The 19,830-nt window shown below is 55.3% G+C and overlaps 3 protein-coding genes across 8 annotated transcripts in view; 1 reads left to right on the top strand and 2 right to left on the bottom strand.

The window, feature by feature from the left end:
- Window positions 1-7,616, bottom strand: part of Stab1 (stabilin 1) — a 29,191-nt gene extending 21,575 nt beyond the window's left edge. The window contains exons 1-10 of one of the 5 annotated variants that reach the window (XR_006853489.2): window positions 7,444-7,615; window positions 3,208-3,344; window positions 2,791-2,906; window positions 2,496-2,581; window positions 2,361-2,430; window positions 1,665-1,760; window positions 1,294-1,404; window positions 749-945; window positions 344-474; window positions 59-186 (exon numbers count right to left, since the gene is read on the bottom strand). Coding sequence is in view for 4 of the 5 variants with exons in the window: in XM_046452881.2 (XP_046308837.1) it covers window positions 59-186; window positions 344-474; window positions 749-945; window positions 1,294-1,404; window positions 1,665-1,760; window positions 2,361-2,430; window positions 2,496-2,581; window positions 2,791-2,906; window positions 3,208-3,344; window positions 7,444-7,524 (1,153 nt within the window). In the remaining variant the exon portion in view is untranslated. Of the gene's footprint in view, window positions 1-58; window positions 187-343; window positions 475-748; window positions 946-1,293; window positions 1,445-1,664; window positions 1,761-2,360; window positions 2,431-2,495; window positions 2,582-2,790; window positions 2,907-3,207; window positions 3,345-7,443 lie in introns of those variants that run through there. The other 4 variants (XM_046452881.2, XM_046452878.2, XM_046452879.2 and 1 more) reach the window with 4 other exon arrangements.
- The window catches only part of Sema3g (semaphorin 3G), a 100,020-nt gene that overhangs the window by 30,855 nt on the left and 49,335 nt on the right, over window positions 1-19,830 (top strand). The window lies entirely within an intron of this gene.
- Nisch (nischarin) overlaps window positions 10,224-19,830 on the bottom strand; it is a 35,610-nt gene continuing 26,003 nt past the window's right edge. Inside the window, exons 14-21 of one of the 2 annotated variants that reach the window (XM_046452873.2) lie at window positions 19,471-19,595; window positions 18,333-18,382; window positions 15,881-17,290; window positions 13,669-14,146; window positions 13,023-13,179; window positions 12,430-12,558; window positions 11,792-11,953; window positions 10,224-11,464 (exon numbers count right to left, since the gene is read on the bottom strand). In XM_046452873.2, coding sequence (XP_046308829.1) covers window positions 10,854-11,464; window positions 11,792-11,953; window positions 12,430-12,558; window positions 13,023-13,179; window positions 13,669-14,146; window positions 15,881-17,290; window positions 18,333-18,382; window positions 19,471-19,595 — 3,122 coding nt within the window. In that variant the 3' untranslated portion in view covers window positions 10,224-10,853. The remainder of the gene's footprint in view (window positions 11,465-11,791; window positions 11,954-12,429; window positions 12,559-13,022; window positions 13,180-13,668; window positions 14,147-15,880; window positions 17,291-18,332; window positions 18,383-19,470; window positions 19,596-19,830) is intronic. The other variant, XM_046452874.2, reaches the window with a different exon arrangement.

Raw genomic sequence — 19,830 nt, 5'->3', positions numbered from 1 at the left:
CCTGCCGGTTCTGTTGGCAGGAGGGGCAGGGTCATGGACAGGTCTTGGGGACACGCACCAAACATGCTGATGGCAACTCTTAGCTGCACGACCAACAGGCCTATCTGCCTGGCCTTCTGCACCTCGGAGAGCAAGTGTCCATAGCAGGCATGCCCGTCCCCCACCTCATCTTCCTTGCACACACATCTGGAAGCCCAAGGACAGCCAGTCAGGGTGGGGCTGGGCTAGTTCCCCCTCCTGGTCCTCATGCACCCCTCTTTCAAGGCCCCTGAGTTGAGGGTGGTCCTGTCCAGCCGGCCCTCTCTGCTCTGCTCCCATGCCCCCCTGAGGCTCCTGTGCCCACCTGGTCTTCCCTTCAGGGGTCAACTGGCAGGTGGCTGACAGGTCACAGGAGTAGGGGTAGCAGACAGCAAAGCAGCCCATAGAGGCATTGTTGTTGATGCTGATCAGGCCTGGTTGACATGAGCAGGTGGCCTGGCCAATGGCAGAGGCAGGAGGGGAGCGTTACATTCACGGGCGAGAATCTGGGAGAAGTGCTAGCCTGTGCCTCCCTTGGACAGTCCGTATCCACGGGCCCGTATCCACCCTCTGAGAATAGATAGGGCTGTCCTCCTCTCTCTACTTTACAAATGAGTCACTTGGGTTTTCAGAGGGCCTGTGATTTGCCCAGGGTCCTGGATCCAGAGTGGGTAGGTGGATTGTGGGGCAGGCTCAGCCTGGGCTCCGGCTCACCTTGCCTCCGGCTCACCTTGCCTGGCCTCTGATACAGACACAAAGTAGAGTTGCTGGGGCAGCCACCATAGTCAATGGTGCAAGGGTCCTGGGGCAGACACACCTTCCCGTCGCCATGGTAGTTCTCAGGGCAGTGACACTGAGCCTTCCCGTTGGGACTTACTGAGCATCGGGCCAGCGGGGAACAGGGTGATGGCTGGCAGGGGTTGGGAGCTGCCAGGGCAGAAAGAGGCCAAGTGATTTGAGCACCCAGGAGCCCTGTCTAGGTCTTGAGGATAAGCCCCCTGCCCACCCTGGGGACAGTTCTCCCTCCCTGTAATTGGCCAGATTTTTTTTCTTTTAGCTATTTTTTTAATATTGTTTTTAGTTGTTGATGTACCTTTATTCATTTCTATATAGTGCTGAGGATCGAACTCAACGCCTCACACATGCTAGGCAAGTGCTCTGCCACTGAGCCACACCCCTAGCCCATTATCCAGATTGTACTGGATAAGAAAAGGATGCTCTTCCTGGCCCTGCCCTCCCTGAGCCAGAGTCCTTAACCCCAAGTCAGTTGCTCACCTAGGCATACACTGCCTTGCTGGGTGTAGCCGGGCAGGCACTTGCAGGTGGGGTCCTCTGTAGAGCACTGGGTATGCTGGGGGCAGCTCAGGGCTTGGCAGATGCGTAGCTCTGAGCAGAGAGGAGAGAGCACTGTGATGGCCCTGAGATCCTGGGTTGAGGAGGAACATAGGAACCAAGGCACTCTGCCTAACTTGCTGTGTGACTCTGAGCAGGACTCTGCCCTCTCTGGGCCTCCAGCAGCAGAGGTCCTGGGGGACAAGTCCTGTCCCATTCAGGCTGAGGCTCAGACTTCCTCTCACAGCCAGCCAATTCCTGTGCTGTACCCATGGAGAGCCACTGTCCCAGGCTGCTCGGGCAGCGCTGCTTACCTTGGTCACAGCGGGGGCCGGTGTATCCAGCAAAGCACAGGCAGCTCCCATCCCCTAGCGGCCCACTTTTGCACACGCCGTGCACACAGCTGCACACTGTGGGACCCACAGGGACAGGTGAGACCTCAGCCTCACCAAGGACATGGGGTTCCTGCCCTCTCTATGCTTAGAACTGGGCTCTGAGCCAGGTGTGGTGGTGCACCCTTGTAAGCGACTCAGGAGGCTGAGGCAGGAGGACCACAAGTTCAAAGCCAGCCTCAGCAACTTAGTGAGGCGCTAAGCAACTCAGCGAGACCTTGTCTCTAAATAAAATATAAAAAGGGTGGGGGATGGGGCTCAATGGTTAAATGCCCCTGGGTTCAATCCCTGGTTCCCACCCCCCCAAAAAAAAGAAAAAGAACTGGGCTCTGGTAGGTATAACCTCAAGAGTATGGAGCTGTATGCAGAGCCACAGAGTTGGTGGGAGCCCAGAGAAGGCACTTGGCCCAGCCTGGGGATTCAGGGAGGGCTTCCTGGAGGAGGTGTCTAAAGAGACCAGCGTGTGCAAGGACCTGGGGGAGTGAGCAAGATATGCATCCCTGGTGGGTTATGATGGGGCTGAGGGGCTAGGAGGGAGGCTGGACAGACAGGTGGGGGCTGGCTGTCGGAACGGCTCTCTGTGGGCCCTCAGATAGAATCTGGTCCTGCAAGCCTCACCTGATTGGCAGTCTGGCCCGAACCGGTGGGGATCTCGGCACTCCTGGCAGGCTGAGCCACTGAAGTTTTCCTGGGGGACGCGCCAAGTCAGAGTGGCCCCTCCAAGGCTCCAGCCCAACCCTGGCCAGCTCTTACCTGACACACACAGGTCCCATTCCTGGCCATGCCATCCAGGCAGGTCCCGTGGCCATTGCATGGTGTCTCAGCTCCCCCAGGGCACTCTGTGGACCCCCCAGACTCAGTTCCACACCAGGAACTCTTCATTTACTCCTAATGCCAGCCTCAGACTCCTTCCCTCCCCCAGGACAGCCAGGGCTGGGGGTCCCCCGGGGAGCTTTAGGTAAGCAGTCACTAAATGGTCAAGTTGTAAGGGAGCACAGGACTGGGGCTAGGTTGGGGACAGAAAGCAGCCCCCCACTCTTGCCCGTACCATAGCACTGGGACCCCCAGTAACCAGGGCAGCAGGCTTTCTGCTCCACTTCTTTCCAGCATTCCAGGCTGCAGCCGCTCTTGGACATCAGAGTGTCCCCTAGCTTTATCTCGTAGCTGCAGACAGGGCGGGCAGGGTGTTGGGAGGGGGCTCCTGCCTGCAGCCCCAGCCACCCCAGACTGTTACCAGGGCTCTCGCCCTGCCTTTCCTGCCTCTGCCTAGAGCAGAGCTGAGCACAGGGCTGGGCACACAGTAGATGCTCAATAAACACCTCTTGCCCCCTCTCTTCCTCCCCACCCTTCTCCAGGGCACAAGAGATGCATGGATAAGCCAGTCCTTGCTCTTATCCTGCAGGCCTGGCCCTGTGCTACCCCACAGGCTGCTGTCGAAGTGGGAACAGACAGGGGAGGTGTTTACCGGCAGTCCTGAGAGATCTTCTCTGGGGAACGCCGAGGCCAGCCCGAGGGACACACCTGCTTCTGGATGGCAGTACATGTGGTGCAGGGTGTGTGCTCTACCAACTTGGTCTTGATGTCGCAGCGTTTGAACTGCACCTGGGCCGTGGGCAGAGTATGGAGTTAGGGGCCTGGATCTTGTACCTAGTCCTGATGGTGGCAAGGCTGGATGCTCCTCCACGACTAAGTTTCCCATTGGTTTAGCAGGAATGCAGTGAGGACAGGGAAATTCCTAGGAAACCTTGACGTGAGTTGTTAAGGTCATAGCATGTCCCTGCGTCCACAGCCTGGAAGCCTCTGAGTCTGCACCTTCCAGAACAAGAATATTTTCTATTTTGTTCTACCTCAGTCCATTTCAAGGGAGGAAACGGGAGGCCGTGGTTTCAGCTCTTGCCCAGAGTCAACCGGGGACAGGGTGAGAATCAGGACTGCATGGAGAAGAGAGCGAGGGAGGGTGGGGCAGAGAGGTCACTCCAAAATCACCTGAGGTGGGGACAGTGGGATAGGGAGCCGGAAGGGTCCTGCCCTGAAGCCCCATTCACCTGCTGCAACTCTTCCAAGTCCATCACCAGGGTGGCTACCTTTACAAGGACAAAATGCCAGTAAGCGACAGTGTTGTGCCCAGGAAGGCAGCAGCTAAGCTCATGGTTCTCAGTGAGAGAAAGGGGCAGAGGGAAGGTGTGTTTTGATGGGGGTGGGATTGAGGGCTTGGGGCACTGCCTGGAAAAACCGAGATGTGTTCATTTTGAAAACCACTGAGCTCATTGGGCGTGATAATACCTGGGACTCAGGAGGCTAAGGCAGGAGAGTCACAAGTTGGAGGCCAGCCTCAGCAACTTGGTAAGACCCTGTCTCAAAATGAAAAATAAAAAGGGCTAGAGGTGTAGCTCAGTGGTAGAGCACCTCTGGGTTCAGTTCCCAGTACCAAAAAATAAATACAGACATAAAGAAAAAAAAAGAAAAATTAGATCTGAGCACACTGTGATCTAAAAGAGAAGAGCTCAGAATACTCCTTTCTTAAAACACATTACAGATAGGCACTGTGGCCCACACCTGTATTCCTATCAGCTTGGGAGGCTGAGGCAGGAGGATCTTGAGTTCAAAGCCAGCTTAAGCAATGGTGAGGTACTAAGCAACTCAGCGATACCGTGTCTCTAAATAAAATACAAAATAGGGCTGAGGATGTGGCTCAGTGGTTGAGTGCCTCTGAGTTCAATTCCCTGGTGCCAACAAAACAAAACAACAACAAAAACCCCAAACCCACATTAGAGAAGTATGACCTAAGAGAAAAGGAGAAATAGTGCTCACACTTTTTTCTAGAGAGACTGGGGAGTGGGGGTCCAAGGCCTCTTTGACACTGTGATTTGGCCTTTTCCGCTCATGCCTCTGTGGTCTACAAAGAGGGAAGTTACTCAGAGCAGCCTCAGTGTCCGGCCACAGGGTTGGGATGTTGTGGTCTCATCTCCCAACCTGACGCTCATCTTTGCTGAGCCAAGGAATGCCTAGGAAATTGGGTAATTCAAGGACTGGACAGCTGCTGGCTTGGCATAAGGCACCCCTCAAAGCCACCTGGCCAGACCTGCCAGCCTGATCACCACTGTGGCTGGGGGACCAGCACTGGGAGGCACATTAGGCAGGCCCGGGTGACCAAGAGTGCCGTCCTCATTCTCCTGGGTGTGTGTTCTACCAACTTGGTCTTGATGTTGCAAAGTCAGAGCTGGGGGAAGCGGTGGGCGAGGGACTTGGGAGGAAGCAGGAGCTTTGTTAGTGTGTGTGAAGTGGTGATGGCTAGATAAGCCAGCTGCCAGATGAGCTCCTCTCCAGGGACCACACCCAAGGCCAGCGCTCAGGGCCAAGTGTCTGCCCAGTCGCCTGTAAACAGCATCAACAGCTGGAGCCTCACAATCTGCCACTGGTGGAGTGAGGCTGGATCACAGCCTGGGTGCTGAATCAGATTCCCTTCTTTCTGGGGCACTTTGGGGACCCAACATAGCCAGAGCGCTGCCTCCCCCCTCCCCCCCTGCCGCATGCCCAGCTGGAGCTGAGTTGGCAATGTCTGCTTCCCACAGAGACACTTTTGGGGGAAGCTCAGGAGACAGGACATTTTAAGCCCCGTGGTGAAAAGGTGGAAGAAATTTCCCAAGCTGGGACTGGGCTGGGGCTGACATCCCAGAACTCAAATCCCTTCAGAGAGGGAGGGGCCCCCACACTGCTTCCCCCAACCCTAGATCCAAGCAGGGAGGGACAGAGCTGGGTCCTGGCCAATGCTCCTCTCCCTGTGAACCCTGGCTTAAGGCCACAGGCTCATGCCCAACACCAAGGAGGCAGAAGACTGCTAGGTTGCTAAGACTGCTTCCGCAGGAAGCCTTCCCTGTTTCTGCTGCTGTTGGAACTTGTCATGCTGCTACCTCTTACTGGCCATGTGACCCAGGGGATGTCCATTCCCCTCAGACCCTCCGTTTCTAATAGTTATAGTGGGTCTCATGCTACTATAAGGAGCCAGGCAGCCTGAGTGGCTATGAAATAAGGCCCCCATTGCCACATCTCTATTTGCAAGAGCCCTGAGCCCTCTTTGCCGGCACAGGCTGGCTGAGTCCCTATCCCCAAATTGCAGACTTAGGGATGCTCAGAGCTATAGGTCTCTGACAAGGAACAAACTCCAATCCAAGACCTCTCACTGACTTTGGTCACCATCTCCTGGAATATGAGGAGATGGCAACCTATGAGATTCCTTTGCATGGTACACATGGGGAAACTGAGGCAGGGGACGGGCAGGAACTTGCCAGCAGAACTCAGCACAGTCCTGAAACCCTTGGCTTTTCCACTATCACTCTTACTTTCTTAGCCTTGCATCACCTGTACTATCCCTGGCCTGGCTCTGAACACAAGACCAGGCATAGTGGTGCACGCTTGTAATCCCATCAGCTTGGGAGGCTGAGGAAGAAGAATTGCAAGTTCAAAGCCAAACTCAACAATTTAGCAAGGGCCTATGCAAATTTGGGAGAACGTGTTACTCAGTGGTTAAGCCCCTGGGTTCAATCCCTGGTATTAAAAAAAAAAAAGAGACAGAACCTCCTGGTGACAGGGGACCCTGACCCCTGTTTCCTGGCCCAGTCTGGCTAAGTCCCAGTCCCCAAATAGCAGATTTAGAGGTTCTCAGAGCTACAGGTCTCCAACAAGGAATAAACTCCAATCTAAGACCTCTCACTGACTTCTGTCACCATCTCACGTGGGTCCCTGTGCTGGGCTACCTGAAGGTGGGTCATGGGCAAGCCTTCTCCTCTCTCAACCTCAGCCTGCCTCTTGATGCCAGAGGGACAGTGACAGCTACTCCAAGAAACAGGTGGGAGTTGGCTTCATAAGGGAAGTCCCCTCACCTGGCAGCAGATACCAGGCAGGGGACTCTATCTCCATACCCAGGGTGTGAGGCTCCTCCTGAAGCCTGAGCAGGAGCCATGTCCCTAGCATGGACCCTGGGGGGATCTGTGGATAGACATTGGGGCTGTGATTGGCCTCATGGACCAGAGGAGCCATGCTAGAGCTCACACCAGCATGCCCAGACAGCAAACAGCAGGTATGGTGTGGAGCAGGACTCCAGAGTGGGAATGGTACATCTCTATCATCCACGGGCCTTGGTGTCCAATATCCATCTAGGAGCACAAAAGGACGCTCTGCCCAGAGGTTGTGAGGACATGAGGGGTTATGCCCAGGACGGACTGGTGGCAACTTGGAAGCTTGAAAACATTCTCATTGGCTGCATTTACCCAGAGCTTCTCTCCCTGGGCAGTCTTAGAGCTGGACAGTCACACACATATGCACACATGTTCCATGGGTCTCTCAGTCTGCAGGTCCCACAGGGGTCAGCAATGATCACATCTCCCATCCCCAGGTGATGGCCACACAGAAATTCGGGCCTCAGTATGGGTGGGGAGGGAAGGCAGATGGGTTGGCTCTGCCTCCCCTCACTCACAGGCTAGGACAGCTGCCCACAAATGGCTGGCTGGTCAGGCACAGAGGGCAGGCTAATGTACCCCTGCAGCCCAGGTGACACTAAGTAGGCATATGGGCCTGGCTACCTGGGCTTACACAGGCCAGCCAAGAACGGGTTGTGTCTATACCCCAGCCCATGCCCCACCATCCCACAGCTGGCTGGCAGGGTCTGGATACCATGAGCCCCTGCAAACTGGCTCACACTCACCTTCTGGCCCCTGATGAAGCTGGAGTTTGCCAGGCAGGAGACCAGGACACAGAGCAAGAGGAGACCCCGGGGCTCCGCCATGACTGGCGGTGGCTGGCAAGCACACCGTCCAGGACAGAAGTCACAGCAAGGGAATGAGCTCCAAGGGGCGGGCAGGCGGGATGGGGCGGGCCGTGTTCTTAAATGCAGTCCCCCACAGGAACCCTCCAGGATTTCCTCTTGTGTATCAGCAGCCAGCAGGCGGAAGGGAAGGCGCAGGCCACTGACCCCGGCATGAACAGCCTGGAACCTGTTCACAGATTCCGGGCCCAAGACCCTCTTGGCCTGGAAGCCCAAACCCACCTTTAACCATGGGCTTAGGCTCTATCAGATTCTGAAGCAAATTCAAATGCAAATGTAACGACACCCACTCATCTGGCTAGCCCAGCACTTTTTATTTAGTCTCTGGGATTCTGGTTGCTGAGGGGTAGGGAACTGCGTCTGCCCCTGCCTTGACCCTTCCAACTGCCAGACTGGGACTCCCTGCCAGGCACCATCCCACGGGTGGCACAGATGCCATGGGGTGGCCTCGCAAATCCTCATCCCAACAGTCTCAGCCACTCCACCAGCCAGTCCTGACGGTCCAGCCTGCACCACTCCTGACCCTAAACCCTCCACGCTCTCCCCTTACCACACTGACAACTGACCCCCACTCAGTGCCCGTCGGGCCTTTCCTGCTTCCTGCTGCATCTACCGTCCCCCATTCACTCTGCTCCAGTTACCACGCTGACGGTCACATGCTGGTCCTTTACCATAGGTGCAGTCTCAGGTCAAAGGTGCTAAAATGTGTAGATAGCCACTGGTTTGGGTGGAGCTCCTGCTTGAGACCCACCAGACCAGACCAGATCAAGATGGAGTTCAGATGGCTTTAGTTACCCAGTTTAATTACCCAGTTTAGCTGTAACTATTTAAATAGTCTCTAGGAGCTGGGGTCGTGGCTCAGAGGTAGAACGCTCACGTAGCATGTGTGAGGCACTGTGTTTGATCCTCAGCACCACATAAAAATAAAATAAAGGTATTGTGTCCACCTACAACTAAAAAATAAATTAAAAAATAATTGTCTCTATACCTTTTTTTTTTTTTGTACTGGGGATTGAACCCAAGGGTGCCTAACCACTGAACCACATCCCCAGCCCTTTTTAATATTTTATTTAGAGACAGGGTCTCATTGAATTGCCTCAGCCTCCCGAGCCACTGGGGTTATAGGCGTGTGCCACCGCTCCTGGCTCTATACCTCACTTCTGTTTTCTGTAAATGCTGCCTCAGAGTTGGCAGGAGTTAGAATCTGTTGTGGTTCTGAAAGCTGTCCAATTCAAGAATTGTTTTATTTGTTCAAATAAACGGCTAAATTTAATTTACCTAAGGTTTTTTCCACGTGTGTGTTGCTGGGATTGAACCCAGGACCTTGTGTGTACCGCTGAGCTACACTTGGCCCAGGTTTTTCCTTTTAACATGGCTTGGAGGGCTTCCTCGAGCCTGCTGATGGGGTGGCCTTACACCTGATTCCACCTCCTCTCGAAATGGTCCCCAGCTGGCATGGCTTATTTATCACCCTCCCAGAATGTCGGCTTTGGGAGATTAGGGAGGGCGATGGGAGGGTGTAAATAAACCATGCCTCCTGCGGACAGGTGTGCGGCATGAATCAACGAATGTGGGTGGTTATTGTTATTTGCCCCGTCACTGGTAGGGAAACTGAAGCTAAGAGGGGCCAGGTAGCTAGCTCATCCAGGGTAGCTCAGTTTATCTCTTTCAGATTTATCTTTAGTGACCCATGGTGGGGACCCCTATTCAGCACTGGATGTCGTAATCTCTGCTTTGGGTTGTCACTACTCCAATTTTAGAGGGTGTTATGGAGATGAAGAGGCAAGAGATGACCACAGAACCAGGTTGCCATTTTTAAATGCCTTTGGTAAAGACCTGGATGGGGAGCTGGTGACTTGCCCTCCTCCTCCTAGCTTGGAGGGCCACGAGGCTAGCCTTTGAGTTTGGCTTGGGGTGCACTGAGGGTGGGGAGATCCTTCCCTGGGTGACTACTTCCACCCTTTACCTACCCCCACAAACCCAGGCCAGGATCCCTACTCTGTTGGCGTCAAGGGGAAAAGGGGGATAAGAGCAGGCCTTGTAGCCAGATGGGCCACACCCTACCTCTCCATAATCCCAGTGGTCCCAGGGCTTGAGGCTCCTGACTGGGCTAGGTAAGAGGTTAGTGAGGAGCAAGGGACCATCACTGGTGGCAGGATTGGGGCAGAGGAAGGGTAGGGCACAGGGTTTAGCTCTCAAAAAACTTCAGGTCCTACCTAGCAGGGCTCCCTAAGGCAACCTCCAACTCTCTGACAGGAACACAGTGACAGGCAGGTGACCTTGCTCTCCACTGCCATCACCTGAGTTCACCTCCAAGGGCCATCTTGGTGAGAATACAGACCCACACATACCAGTAATCATGGACTCTGGGTCTTACCTTCACATTGGGCTGCTGTGATTCGGGTGCCCTGGGGAATGTTGTGGACTCTTCTCATTTGCTCTGGGATTCTGGTTTAGCCACAGTCCAACATGGCTATGTCCCGAGAGGTCCCCCTCATAGCTCTCCTGTCTCTAACACATATCTGGCCCCTGGAGGCCTACTCTATTCTCCTTCCCCCAGATCTTGTCCACCCAAATCTCCAGAGCACCCTTTCCCATGCCGACCGCGCTCTGGGTGACCTCATTGGGGCCCCGGTGATACTTAACCCAAAAGACCCAGACTGTGTCAAACTCTGCTTTATTGGAATAGAGAAAATAGGCAACAGGAATCACACTTGGTGCCGGCAGCTTTAGGTCCCTTGCCCCCACCCCTCTCAGCCCCAAGGCCTGGGGGACTCCTTCCCCCAGAAGGCTCCCCTACTTGTCTGGACCAGGGGAGGCCTCTACTTTGAAAAACTGCCTGGGGAGGGGGCTTCTCATGTGCACTCTGCTGCCAGCTTCACAATTAGCAGCAAAATGCCCACAACGACAGCAGCAGCAACAACATAGGACTGGACTTGACACTTTGGGGAAGGACGCGGAGGGCCAATCAGATCCACAGCGCCACAGGTTAGCAACGGCACCACAGTAACAGACACGACGCTGAGGCGCCCGACCACACCACTCCAGGGCAGGCGAGGCGCCATGGGAGGCTGAAGGTACACAGACACCTTGAGGGGCCTGGCTTTCTTGCTCCCAGCATCAGAAAGAACTGACTGAACACCTGTCCACATTCTCTGTGGGGACAGTCAAATTAAGGTACCAAAAGGGAGGGGAAAGAACATTTTTAAAAGAACAAAGAAAGCCTGCTTCCCTGCCTGGAGCAGGCACCAGGCTGGACAGGGCAGGTGCAAGGCTGGGTGCAGCCTGGGCTAGCCAGTGAGCTCAACGGGAAGCTCCCGGCCACACAGGGCTTCCCATTGGCGGGCCAACAATGAGATGAGCTTCTCTCTGCTCTCGGCACTGGGGACAAACACCTGCCACTGGACCTCACGACCCTGGCCAGCCCTGGCAGGGCTACCTGGAATCTCCCCAAAATGGTCCAGGGTGACGCTGCCCATAAGGTCATGGCCTTGCACATCATCAAAGACGAGAGTGAGGGCCTGCGGGTAGGGCTGGTAACCCATGAGCACACGGTCCAGGTCCCGGACACGACGGCCATCGTCTAGCCGGTACCTGTCCCTCTGGGGTGGCTCTTTGGCAAACTCAGGCAGTGGGTAGTGGACATAGTCTTCATCTAGGAGAAAGATCTCGGCACTGGTAAGCAGAAGTGTCTTGGGGCGCAGCGGGCCCCTGCAGCGCCCAGGTGGTGGCGCGCCCACCTGGAAGGCCTGTATATACAGCAGGATGCTGAGGCCTGGGGCCTTCTCTGGGTCAGCCGTCTTCTGGGCCACAGTGTATGTGAGGTCCCCAACCTCCTCCTCACTGGGGTAGGTAAACTTGACGCGGCTTGAGTGGATCAGCTCGTAGTTCTCCATCTTCCCTGTAGAGAAATATGTCACCAAGGCTATGGCCTGAACTGACCTGTGGAGGAGCTAAAAGCACCAGGGGCCCCAAGCCAGCCAGAGACCCTGTGTGAGACAGGCAGGCAAGGGTGCCCCAAGCCAGCAGCCCAGGGCTGACACCAAAGGGATTGAGGGATATCCGGGATGGAAGCTCTGCAGTGGCAATGCCCCACAGAAAAACCTGGCCAGCTAAGAGGGACGAGAAAAATGAGAGAGGCAGGGAGGACTCTGGGGTACTGGGAGGCACTCTGGGGTTTTTGATGTCCACCCTGGGACAGGTCTACAAGCTGCGCTGGACAGGGTACCTGTAGTCTTGTTCCCAAACTCCGAGTAGAAGTCCTTGTCAACAGGCTCTGGTGAAGGTGTGCGCTCCAGAGAGGAGAGCACCAACATGAGGTGCTGCAGGAAGCAGTGCGTCAGGTAGCTGTCCCGCGTCAAACACGTGACCACCTGTGTCGGGGAGGAGCCTACACAAGATGGGGCTGGTCAGGGCCACAAGCCACTTCACCTGCCAGGTCTCTGTCCCAGAAAGCCAAGGCTGTGGGGAACCTAAGGAAAGCATCATGGGACCTGGGGAGGCAGCCATTTATCAGGCAGGAAGGGCTGAGACATTTTTCTGGAAGGGGATACAGAGAGGCATGAGGGAAAGAGCTTAGTTTTCTCTCTTCAGGAAGTATGAGTCAGACACATCCTGCCTGAGCCCAGGGCCCGCTCTGCTTGTGTCCGGGCTGGCGCTCACTGCACACCCCACCTCCCACCTCCCTGGGGCATGAGTCCTGCAATCTCAGCAGTTCCTGGAGCTGCTTCCTCCCGACTGGTTAGCTGGCTTGTAAGCAGAGAGATAACGCTGTCTACAATAATGCACCCACAGATGGAAGGTGTAAGCCCAATGGTGACACTATCCTTCATCTAAAATGGGACAAAAGCACAGTGGGTCGCTTACCGGTCAGACGGAAGTACTGGTCAAAAAGGCCAACGTTGACTGACTGCAGGTCGCTGAGTTTAAGCACAAAGCACTGGGAGATGTGGAAGGGGCTGTTGTTGTAGTCAGTGTTTTTCTGATGCCAGAAATCTATGGAGAGGAAGGTATGGAGAGGGTTGGTGGCTGTGGCAGCAAGTACAGGGGGCACATGGGCAGCACGTCCAGCAGGAATGGATTGCCTGGCAAGGGTCTACACCACCTCTGGCATGCAAATCCTCATTTGCAGCTAGGTCTGGGGTCTGAGCCTCACCTTGCTGGCTCGCTGGCCAAGGTTCCCACTGAGGTCCCAAGGGGCAGAGGCTGCCCAATCCCCACTTCCTGCCTCTCTCAGCCAGTTCCCAAGCACTTGCTGGGCCCTGGCATGGCATATCCACATCTGGTCTTAGGTCCTCGTGATGGCTTAGGAGGAAAGTGCTGCTGTCATCGCTTCCTCAAATGAGAAACTAAGCCCAGATCAGTCAAGGTGCTGCTGCCTAAGGCCACACAGCTGGCCTCTCAGCCTGCTCCGAACATATGCTTCGAACTCCTGACAACCAGCAGGTCTGGGTACCTACCTTGCAGTGGCTCTGAGAAGTAACGACGGAGGCCATCATGTAGCACGAAGTACACAGCCTTGGTGGACAGCAGCACACAGGCAGTCACTTCCAGCCCTGGGGTCTGGTAGAACACCACTGATGACCACAGGAGGTGTCTCAGCTCCTCGTTTTCAACCTGGACACAGAGCGGTGTGGGTCTGGAGGAGAGCAGGGTGGGGTGGGAGCACGCACCTTTCTACCTCCTAGACCACAGATCCCTGGCAGGACACCCCACTGCTATTTTTGTCATCCCCACTACCGAGGTGGCCTGCATACCCCGGGGACATGCCCATGGCTTCAGACAGAAAAAGGCAGGAAGCTTATCTCATCAATGTGTCTATAACTCAGAGCAGAGGAGTCAGGAGTACAAGATGGGAAGAGGGTTTGCTGGGCCAGGGACTGCAGAGGGGAGGTAGCACAAAGGGCAGTTGGCCAGAGGAAGGTAGCTCGGGACCTCCTGACCCCTGGAACCTGTGAGCAGCTGAAGCCGAGGACTACATGATACCAGAGAAATCTGAGGGCCAAAGGCGACCCCTGCCTCACCCTTAGGACTGACTGGTACCACAGTGGAGCCCACACCTCTCTGCACAATCATCAGCTGGAGGACCCGTGCATGGGCCACTACCTCAGCGATGCTGCTGTGGAAGAGCTCAATGATGGCGCTCCCCTGTAGGCTGGCAATGTGCCGGAGTGACGGGCAGACAGGCAAGTGTGAGGGAATCTGATTCTCCTCTGAAGTGGATTGGATCAGGTGCTCGGTTGGATACTGGGCAGGGACCTCAGCTTGTGCCAGGGCCTCTGCTGGGGCTGGAGCTGGAGCCGGGGTCTCCACTGGGCCCTTTTCTGGCACCAAAGATAGAGCCGAGGCCTCTGCTGGAGCTGGAGCTGGAGCTGGAGCTGAAGCCGGAGCTGAAGCCGGAGCCGGAGCCGGAGGCAGAGTTGGAGGAGATTCCACTGGGGCTGGGGCTGGAGCTGGAGCTGGAGCCTCTGGTAGGCCTGGAGCTGAGGCTGCTGCTGGGACTGGAGCTGGGACCTCCATCGGAGCTGGGGCTGGAGCTGGAGCCTCTGCTGGTCCCTCCTGGGGATGCTGGTCATCACTGCATCTCCCAATACCCCCCCAGAAATGCCATATTAACATGTGGAACCAGGGAAATTGACATCTATGCACAACTTCAAATGTGTGAGGGCCACTTGTATACCATATATCACCACTGGGGTCACTTAGGAGATTTTATTACCAGATTCCTTATGGGAGGACAAAACAACAGAGGGAAAATACCCAGGCCCTTTCTTTTGAGTGGCAGATGGGAGCAGAACAAGTCACCCCAGGTGAAATCTCACTTTGAGAAAGTATCAAAGGTTTCAGAAATGCCACTCTAGGGTCCAGAGTGCCTGCCCAGGGCTGGGACCTGGGTTGAGTGGGTGCATTTAGAAGTGAGAACCAAAGGCTCAAACTGCTCCTCAGTTTGCCTCTGGGGTGTGCTTTGGTGGCCCATGCTCTTAGCCCACCCAGCCACCATTGCACTTGGCCATGCTGGGCTGTCAACTGGTCTGGTCCAGACACAGGACCAAATAATGCACAGAACCTTAGAGCTCACAGAGGCTGGGAAGTCACACCCCTTTGGAAGGAAAATGTTTTAGAGGTTAACCTCTCCACTTGACCCAGTCCAACTGCTGAGACCCTTGGGGCTATGATCCTGCATTTAGCCAGGAAATACCCCAGGAAGCCTTGGGGCTGCCCTCCTGCTGTCCTGGAGCAAAGATGCATCTGCTAAAGGGTATGGTTTCTGCAAGTGGTCCCCTATGGGCCAGTGCCAGCAGGCTTGGGGATGACAGGGAAGTAAAGACATGGTGTCCACCATTGAAGCTACACCCAGGGGAGGGGAAAGGAGAAGATGGCCATATAGCACAGGATGCTGTCTTCAGCTGGCATGATAGGAACACCAGATCCAGTCTGGAAGAGGCGGAAAGCCCTTTAGGAGTGTCATCTGGGGTTTGGGTTGGAGAGAGAAGGGAAATCCCATGCAGAAGTGGGTCTCTGCTATCAGGAGGGAAGAAAAGGGAGGTTAGGGGACAGGAGGGCCATCAAATGAAGGGCTTTCTTCCCCAGGTAGGGGAAGCCTAGGAAAGCCAGCAACATGAGGCGCAAAATCCCCATTGCTCTGTGGGACAGGAGCAGGGGAAGGCGGAGGAGAGCAAGGATAGAAGGACAGACTGCCAACCTCAGACTTCCCAGTCAGTACTTTGGTTTTCAAAGGGGCCTTGACAGAGATGACATAGGCAGCTCTGATACTTGACCTGTTACTTTTGCACCTGAGATTCTTTTCAGAGGAACTCCCAGAGTCACAGGCAACCCAGTCCTTCCCAAGAGGGGCTTTTTGGTCACCAACAGGGAGAGCCTAGGAGCTAGTTCAGGGATGGGAGGGGCCTGAAGCAGTCCCAGATCCAGAGTCAGCCACGAGATGTGATCCCTAGGGGTGGGGAAGCAAGTCATGCCTAGAGGCCATGCTTTGGCTCATGGGAACAGAGTGGACAGGGCCAGGTCAAAGTGACAACTCCCACTGGGCAAGTAAGGTGGGGGGCAGCTCCCTCAACCTCCCCTACAAGGGTGGCAGGTGCCTGGATCCACACATTTTCACAAACAGCTTTCCTAAGCATCTTCTAAAGCTCTGAAGATAAGGAGGAGCTAGGTGCCAAGCCAGAGGGAGTTAAGGTTAAGGCTAGGGTGGCCAGGAGCTGGGGAGAAGCCAAGGGGCAGGACAATGGCCTGCTCACAAAACGCAGATGCCCAGAGATCACACATGCCAGTCCCATGCCCTTGGGCCCCATGGTCTTACCTGGCCTTACCCTCAGCAGGCTGGCCATCCACAAGGGGGCCCTGAGACTTGGCCCCAGTTGCAGGAGTCTTGGCGATGACCACAGTTTTCAGGTCCTGCAGGGAGGCCCGCAGCTGGTTGTAGATACGCAAGAAGTGGAATTTCTCATGGGGTAGCACAAAGATGGCAGTGACAAAGCGGTAGCCAACAAGTAGCTCAAGCACATGGCCGTCAGCAAAGGCGCCCCGTGGCTGGGTGCAGCTGCGGGTGGGGTCCAGCAGCACTGTAGAGAGCGGCACGCGGCTGAGCTTGAAGCTGTTGCGGTTGCGGCAATTGTGGGTGCCACGGTTGGGCATGGGATTGAAGTCAGCTTTGATGACGTTGAGGTGCTGGGGTGTGAGTAGCAGCCAATAAGGAATGGCAGCAGATTTGACAGCCTCGGAGGGTGCACAGCAAGAGCGGCGAACAGCCGAGCAGAGTGTGCAGCTGGCCCACTCGATGTTGCCGGAGTAGTCCCCCGCGGCCGTCTGTACCATGCGCTTGTCACTGTAGACCAGGTAGACTGGGAAGCAGCCCTGACTGCGCTCCTGGCAGCCACCAGCCACCTTGTAGAAGGTGAGTAACTGGCGCAGGAACTCCTGCAGGCTAGTGTGGCTGCCATAGAGGACAGGGCTGCACAGCATGGCCATGTGCTGTGGGGCGAAGCAGGAACGCAGGTCGGCGTGGAACTCATGCAGGTTCGCGGCATCCGAGATGATGAAGAGCGTGTTCTCGCTGTGCCGCACCTTGAGCACCAGACACAGCTCCGGCATGAGGAAGCCAAACTCGGTGAGGTCTCCATGTGGAAAGCAGAAGACGAAGCGCAGGGATGAAAGGATGTGCTGGCTGCTGCCCCGCGACTCCTGGTGTGGGATCTCAAAGACGGCGATGCCAAAGTCAGTGAGCACAAGGCAGGCAGCGAACTGGCGGATGCTACCCTGCACGTGGATCAGGAAGCACCACAGCACCTTGAGGATGCGGATGTGCTCCAGTAGGAAGTCCTCATCTGCGCCCAGGGCCCACTCCAGGGCCAGGCGCTCCTCCTCAGCTTCCTCATCTTCTTCATCTTCCTCCTCCTCCTCCTCTTCCGCCTGGCCTCCCTCCTCCTCTTCCTCTGCGTCTGGGGGTCCCATTTCAAAGTAGCGGTTCTCGGCAACATCTTCCTCGTCCTCATCCTCGTCCTCATCCCCCTGGTCGCCCTGGGCCTCCTCACGCTGGTTGGCAGCCTCAATCCAGGCAGGCAGCTGCCGCTCGATGGCCTGGCGGATCAGCGTGCTCAGGCGCTGGATGAAGTCCTGGTTAGTAGCCGTGTAGCCGATGCAAGTGAAGGGCAAGAAGATGATCTGGCCAGACCCAGGTACCACCTGCACCTCTGGCTCTGCGTGCTCTGGGCTGTGTGGGGAGAGGCTGGATCAGTGACATGAGGGTCTGGGATACTCCCCCCCATCTCAGAGCCTGTTGCGTACCCTTGGCCCTGGGGAACCCACCCATGGGTCTCCTGAGTCTTCTACACATCTGAGCTGTTCCTAGAACAAGGGCATGGGGAGGAGCTGAGGTGCTAACGCTGCAAGGCTGGGGACACAGCTGATGAGTACAGGCTTCCAAAGACTCAGACCACACCATCCAGGACAGCTTTGTTCAGATCACACTGGTTCCCACAAGAGAAGTGCTACACAGATTTCTCAGTCATTCCAAGGCTTGCTTCTGTGAGCCCTGAGGCAATGAGTACTTCACTTGTTGATAACTGGCTCGCTTCAGTGACGCCCAGTGGCCTCCAGAGGTGGGGAAGGTGGGTTGAGGCAGTCTTAGGGCAGTTTAAATGCTAGCTCTTCCAGATCATTCAGACCTTGCATGTATAACTAGAATTGGCACTCTACTATGAAGAGTCAGAGAGTTAATGTTTTAGGTTTTGTAGGCTACCCCTACCAACTCATCTTCTTGTTTAAACAGCTCTTTAAGAATGTAACTAACAGCCAGGGAAAGTGGTGGGTGCCTGTAATCCCTGCGGCTTGGGAGGCTGAGGAAGGAGGATCACAAGTTCAAAGCCAGTCTCAGCAACCCTGTCTCTAAATATAAAAACGAATGGGAATGTAGCTCAGTAGTAATGCACTCCTTGGGTTCAATCCCTGGTACGCCCCCCCCCAAAAAAAAAAGAATATAATTATCATTCTTAGTTCCTGGACTATACAAAAAAGGCCATTCACTGAACTGGCCTTGATGTGCCACCACCTGGTACAGGATAACGTGAATCAGGTGAAGTTTAGGGAAAACAGACCCAAGTCCATCTCACCTGTTTATTTAAAGAAATAAATAGTTCTGTAGGACTTCTGTGAACAGATTGGTAACAGAATCTAACTGGTGACCTCTGGCCTACAGCTGAGAGTGGGCAGAAGGGCATAGACAAGCCCAGATGCCTTCTTGACTTCTTCCTTACCTTGCACCACCAACAGCTCCTGGCACGTCCCTTGGGTCATCCGGAGCTGCCTAATAGAGAAGGAAATACAATCAGCCCCCAGCTTCAGCTATTCCCTGACATGTCCTGGGTGCTGGACACTGAGATGGACACTCTGCTGTCTGTGCACCTCACCATCCCCAATCCACCCACATTCACTAGGTAATCCTGCCAGTACATGGCAGGGTTGGGATTCCCACCCCTGTCGGTCTGAACCCAGCCCACATTCCCAGCCCAGGGCCATAGTCTGAGTCACACTCTCAGGGGTTCTGATATCCAAGGGCTCCTCATGTCACCCAAGAACCCAGCTGCACAGTCTACCAATCCAGTCTGTGACCAGCAATGCACACCATGAGTAGGGCTGAGGCAGGTCCTAGAAAGGGCTCCCAAAACTTTCTGCATAGTGTTCAAGATCTAGGGCTTTGGAACCTACTGCTGTGTGACCCTGAGCAGGGAGTTCTGGGGCTAGACAAACACTCTGCAAACCATCCTGGCATTGTAGGGCCATTACCCTGTGCTGTGCAGAGAGATGGGACTGGAGAGAGGCCCAGGCACCAAGACACAGCAGTGTAAGCCCCTCTTACTTGCCTCCTTTCTTTTCCTGGGATACAGGGATGGGCCTCCAAAGCTTGACCGGTAGCCACAGAGGAGATACTACAGTCACACCGTCTCAGACTACCAGAATGACAATGTTGAGAAGGGACAGAATGGCCCCAGGGTACTAGGTAGCTGGGGAGAAGTTCTGCCTCTACACTGTCTTCTTCAAGGCAGTCTGCATGCAGGCTCAGGGCTCACCCCCGCCCCTTGGCCCAATGACAGAGCACTCCCTGTTCCCAGAGAGATGGTAGGGAGGGGCATCACACACACACACACACACACACACACACGTAGGATGGAGAGGAGGGGAGGGAGAAGTTGAACACAGGCTTAACCATTGTGTTAATTAAGAGGACTCAACTAGAGATATGTTCAAGAGAAAGACTGTACAGGGCCAGGCACAGAGCATGAAGCTTGGCAGCAAGGGCTGTGCTCCAGCCAGGCCACTGCCAACTGGACTACCTCAAGCAATAGAGTTGGCTCGCAGACGGAACAGTCTTCAGGAGTAGGCAGAGGGCATTACCTGTCCTGCAGGGATGGACTCCAAGGAATCAGAGCAGCCCCCAGCAATGGGCCGGTCCTCGGGAGTCAGACTGTCAGTAGATGAGAGGCTGCTGGCCAGGGCCTCCTCCTGCACGAACATGATCCCTGCAGAGATGGGGTGGGCGGACGGGTGGGCAGGGAGAGCAGCTGTTCAACAAAGGGGCTGGGCCTTGGGCTACCAGCATAGCCGGGGGCTAGCCAGACCCCCAAACCATCGTATGGGTAATAGAAGAAAATGGCAAAGCTAAAATCCTCAAACAGCTCAAGAAAGAACCAATGACTGCTTCTCTAATCTCAGGCAGGGAGAAGTTTTCTGAGCACACATGCAGAGGAAGAAACT

Source organism: Marmota monax, unplaced genomic scaffold, assembly GCF_021218885.2.
Source record: "Marmota monax isolate L192 unplaced genomic scaffold, Marmota_monax_Labrador192_F-V1.1 WCK01_AAM20220418_F8-fsc00042, whole genome shotgun sequence".
Taxonomy (NCBI): domain Eukaryota; kingdom Metazoa; phylum Chordata; class Mammalia; order Rodentia; family Sciuridae; genus Marmota; species Marmota monax.
Note: the sequence above shows the minus strand (reverse complement) of the source record. Positions and strands in the feature narration are given on the sequence as shown.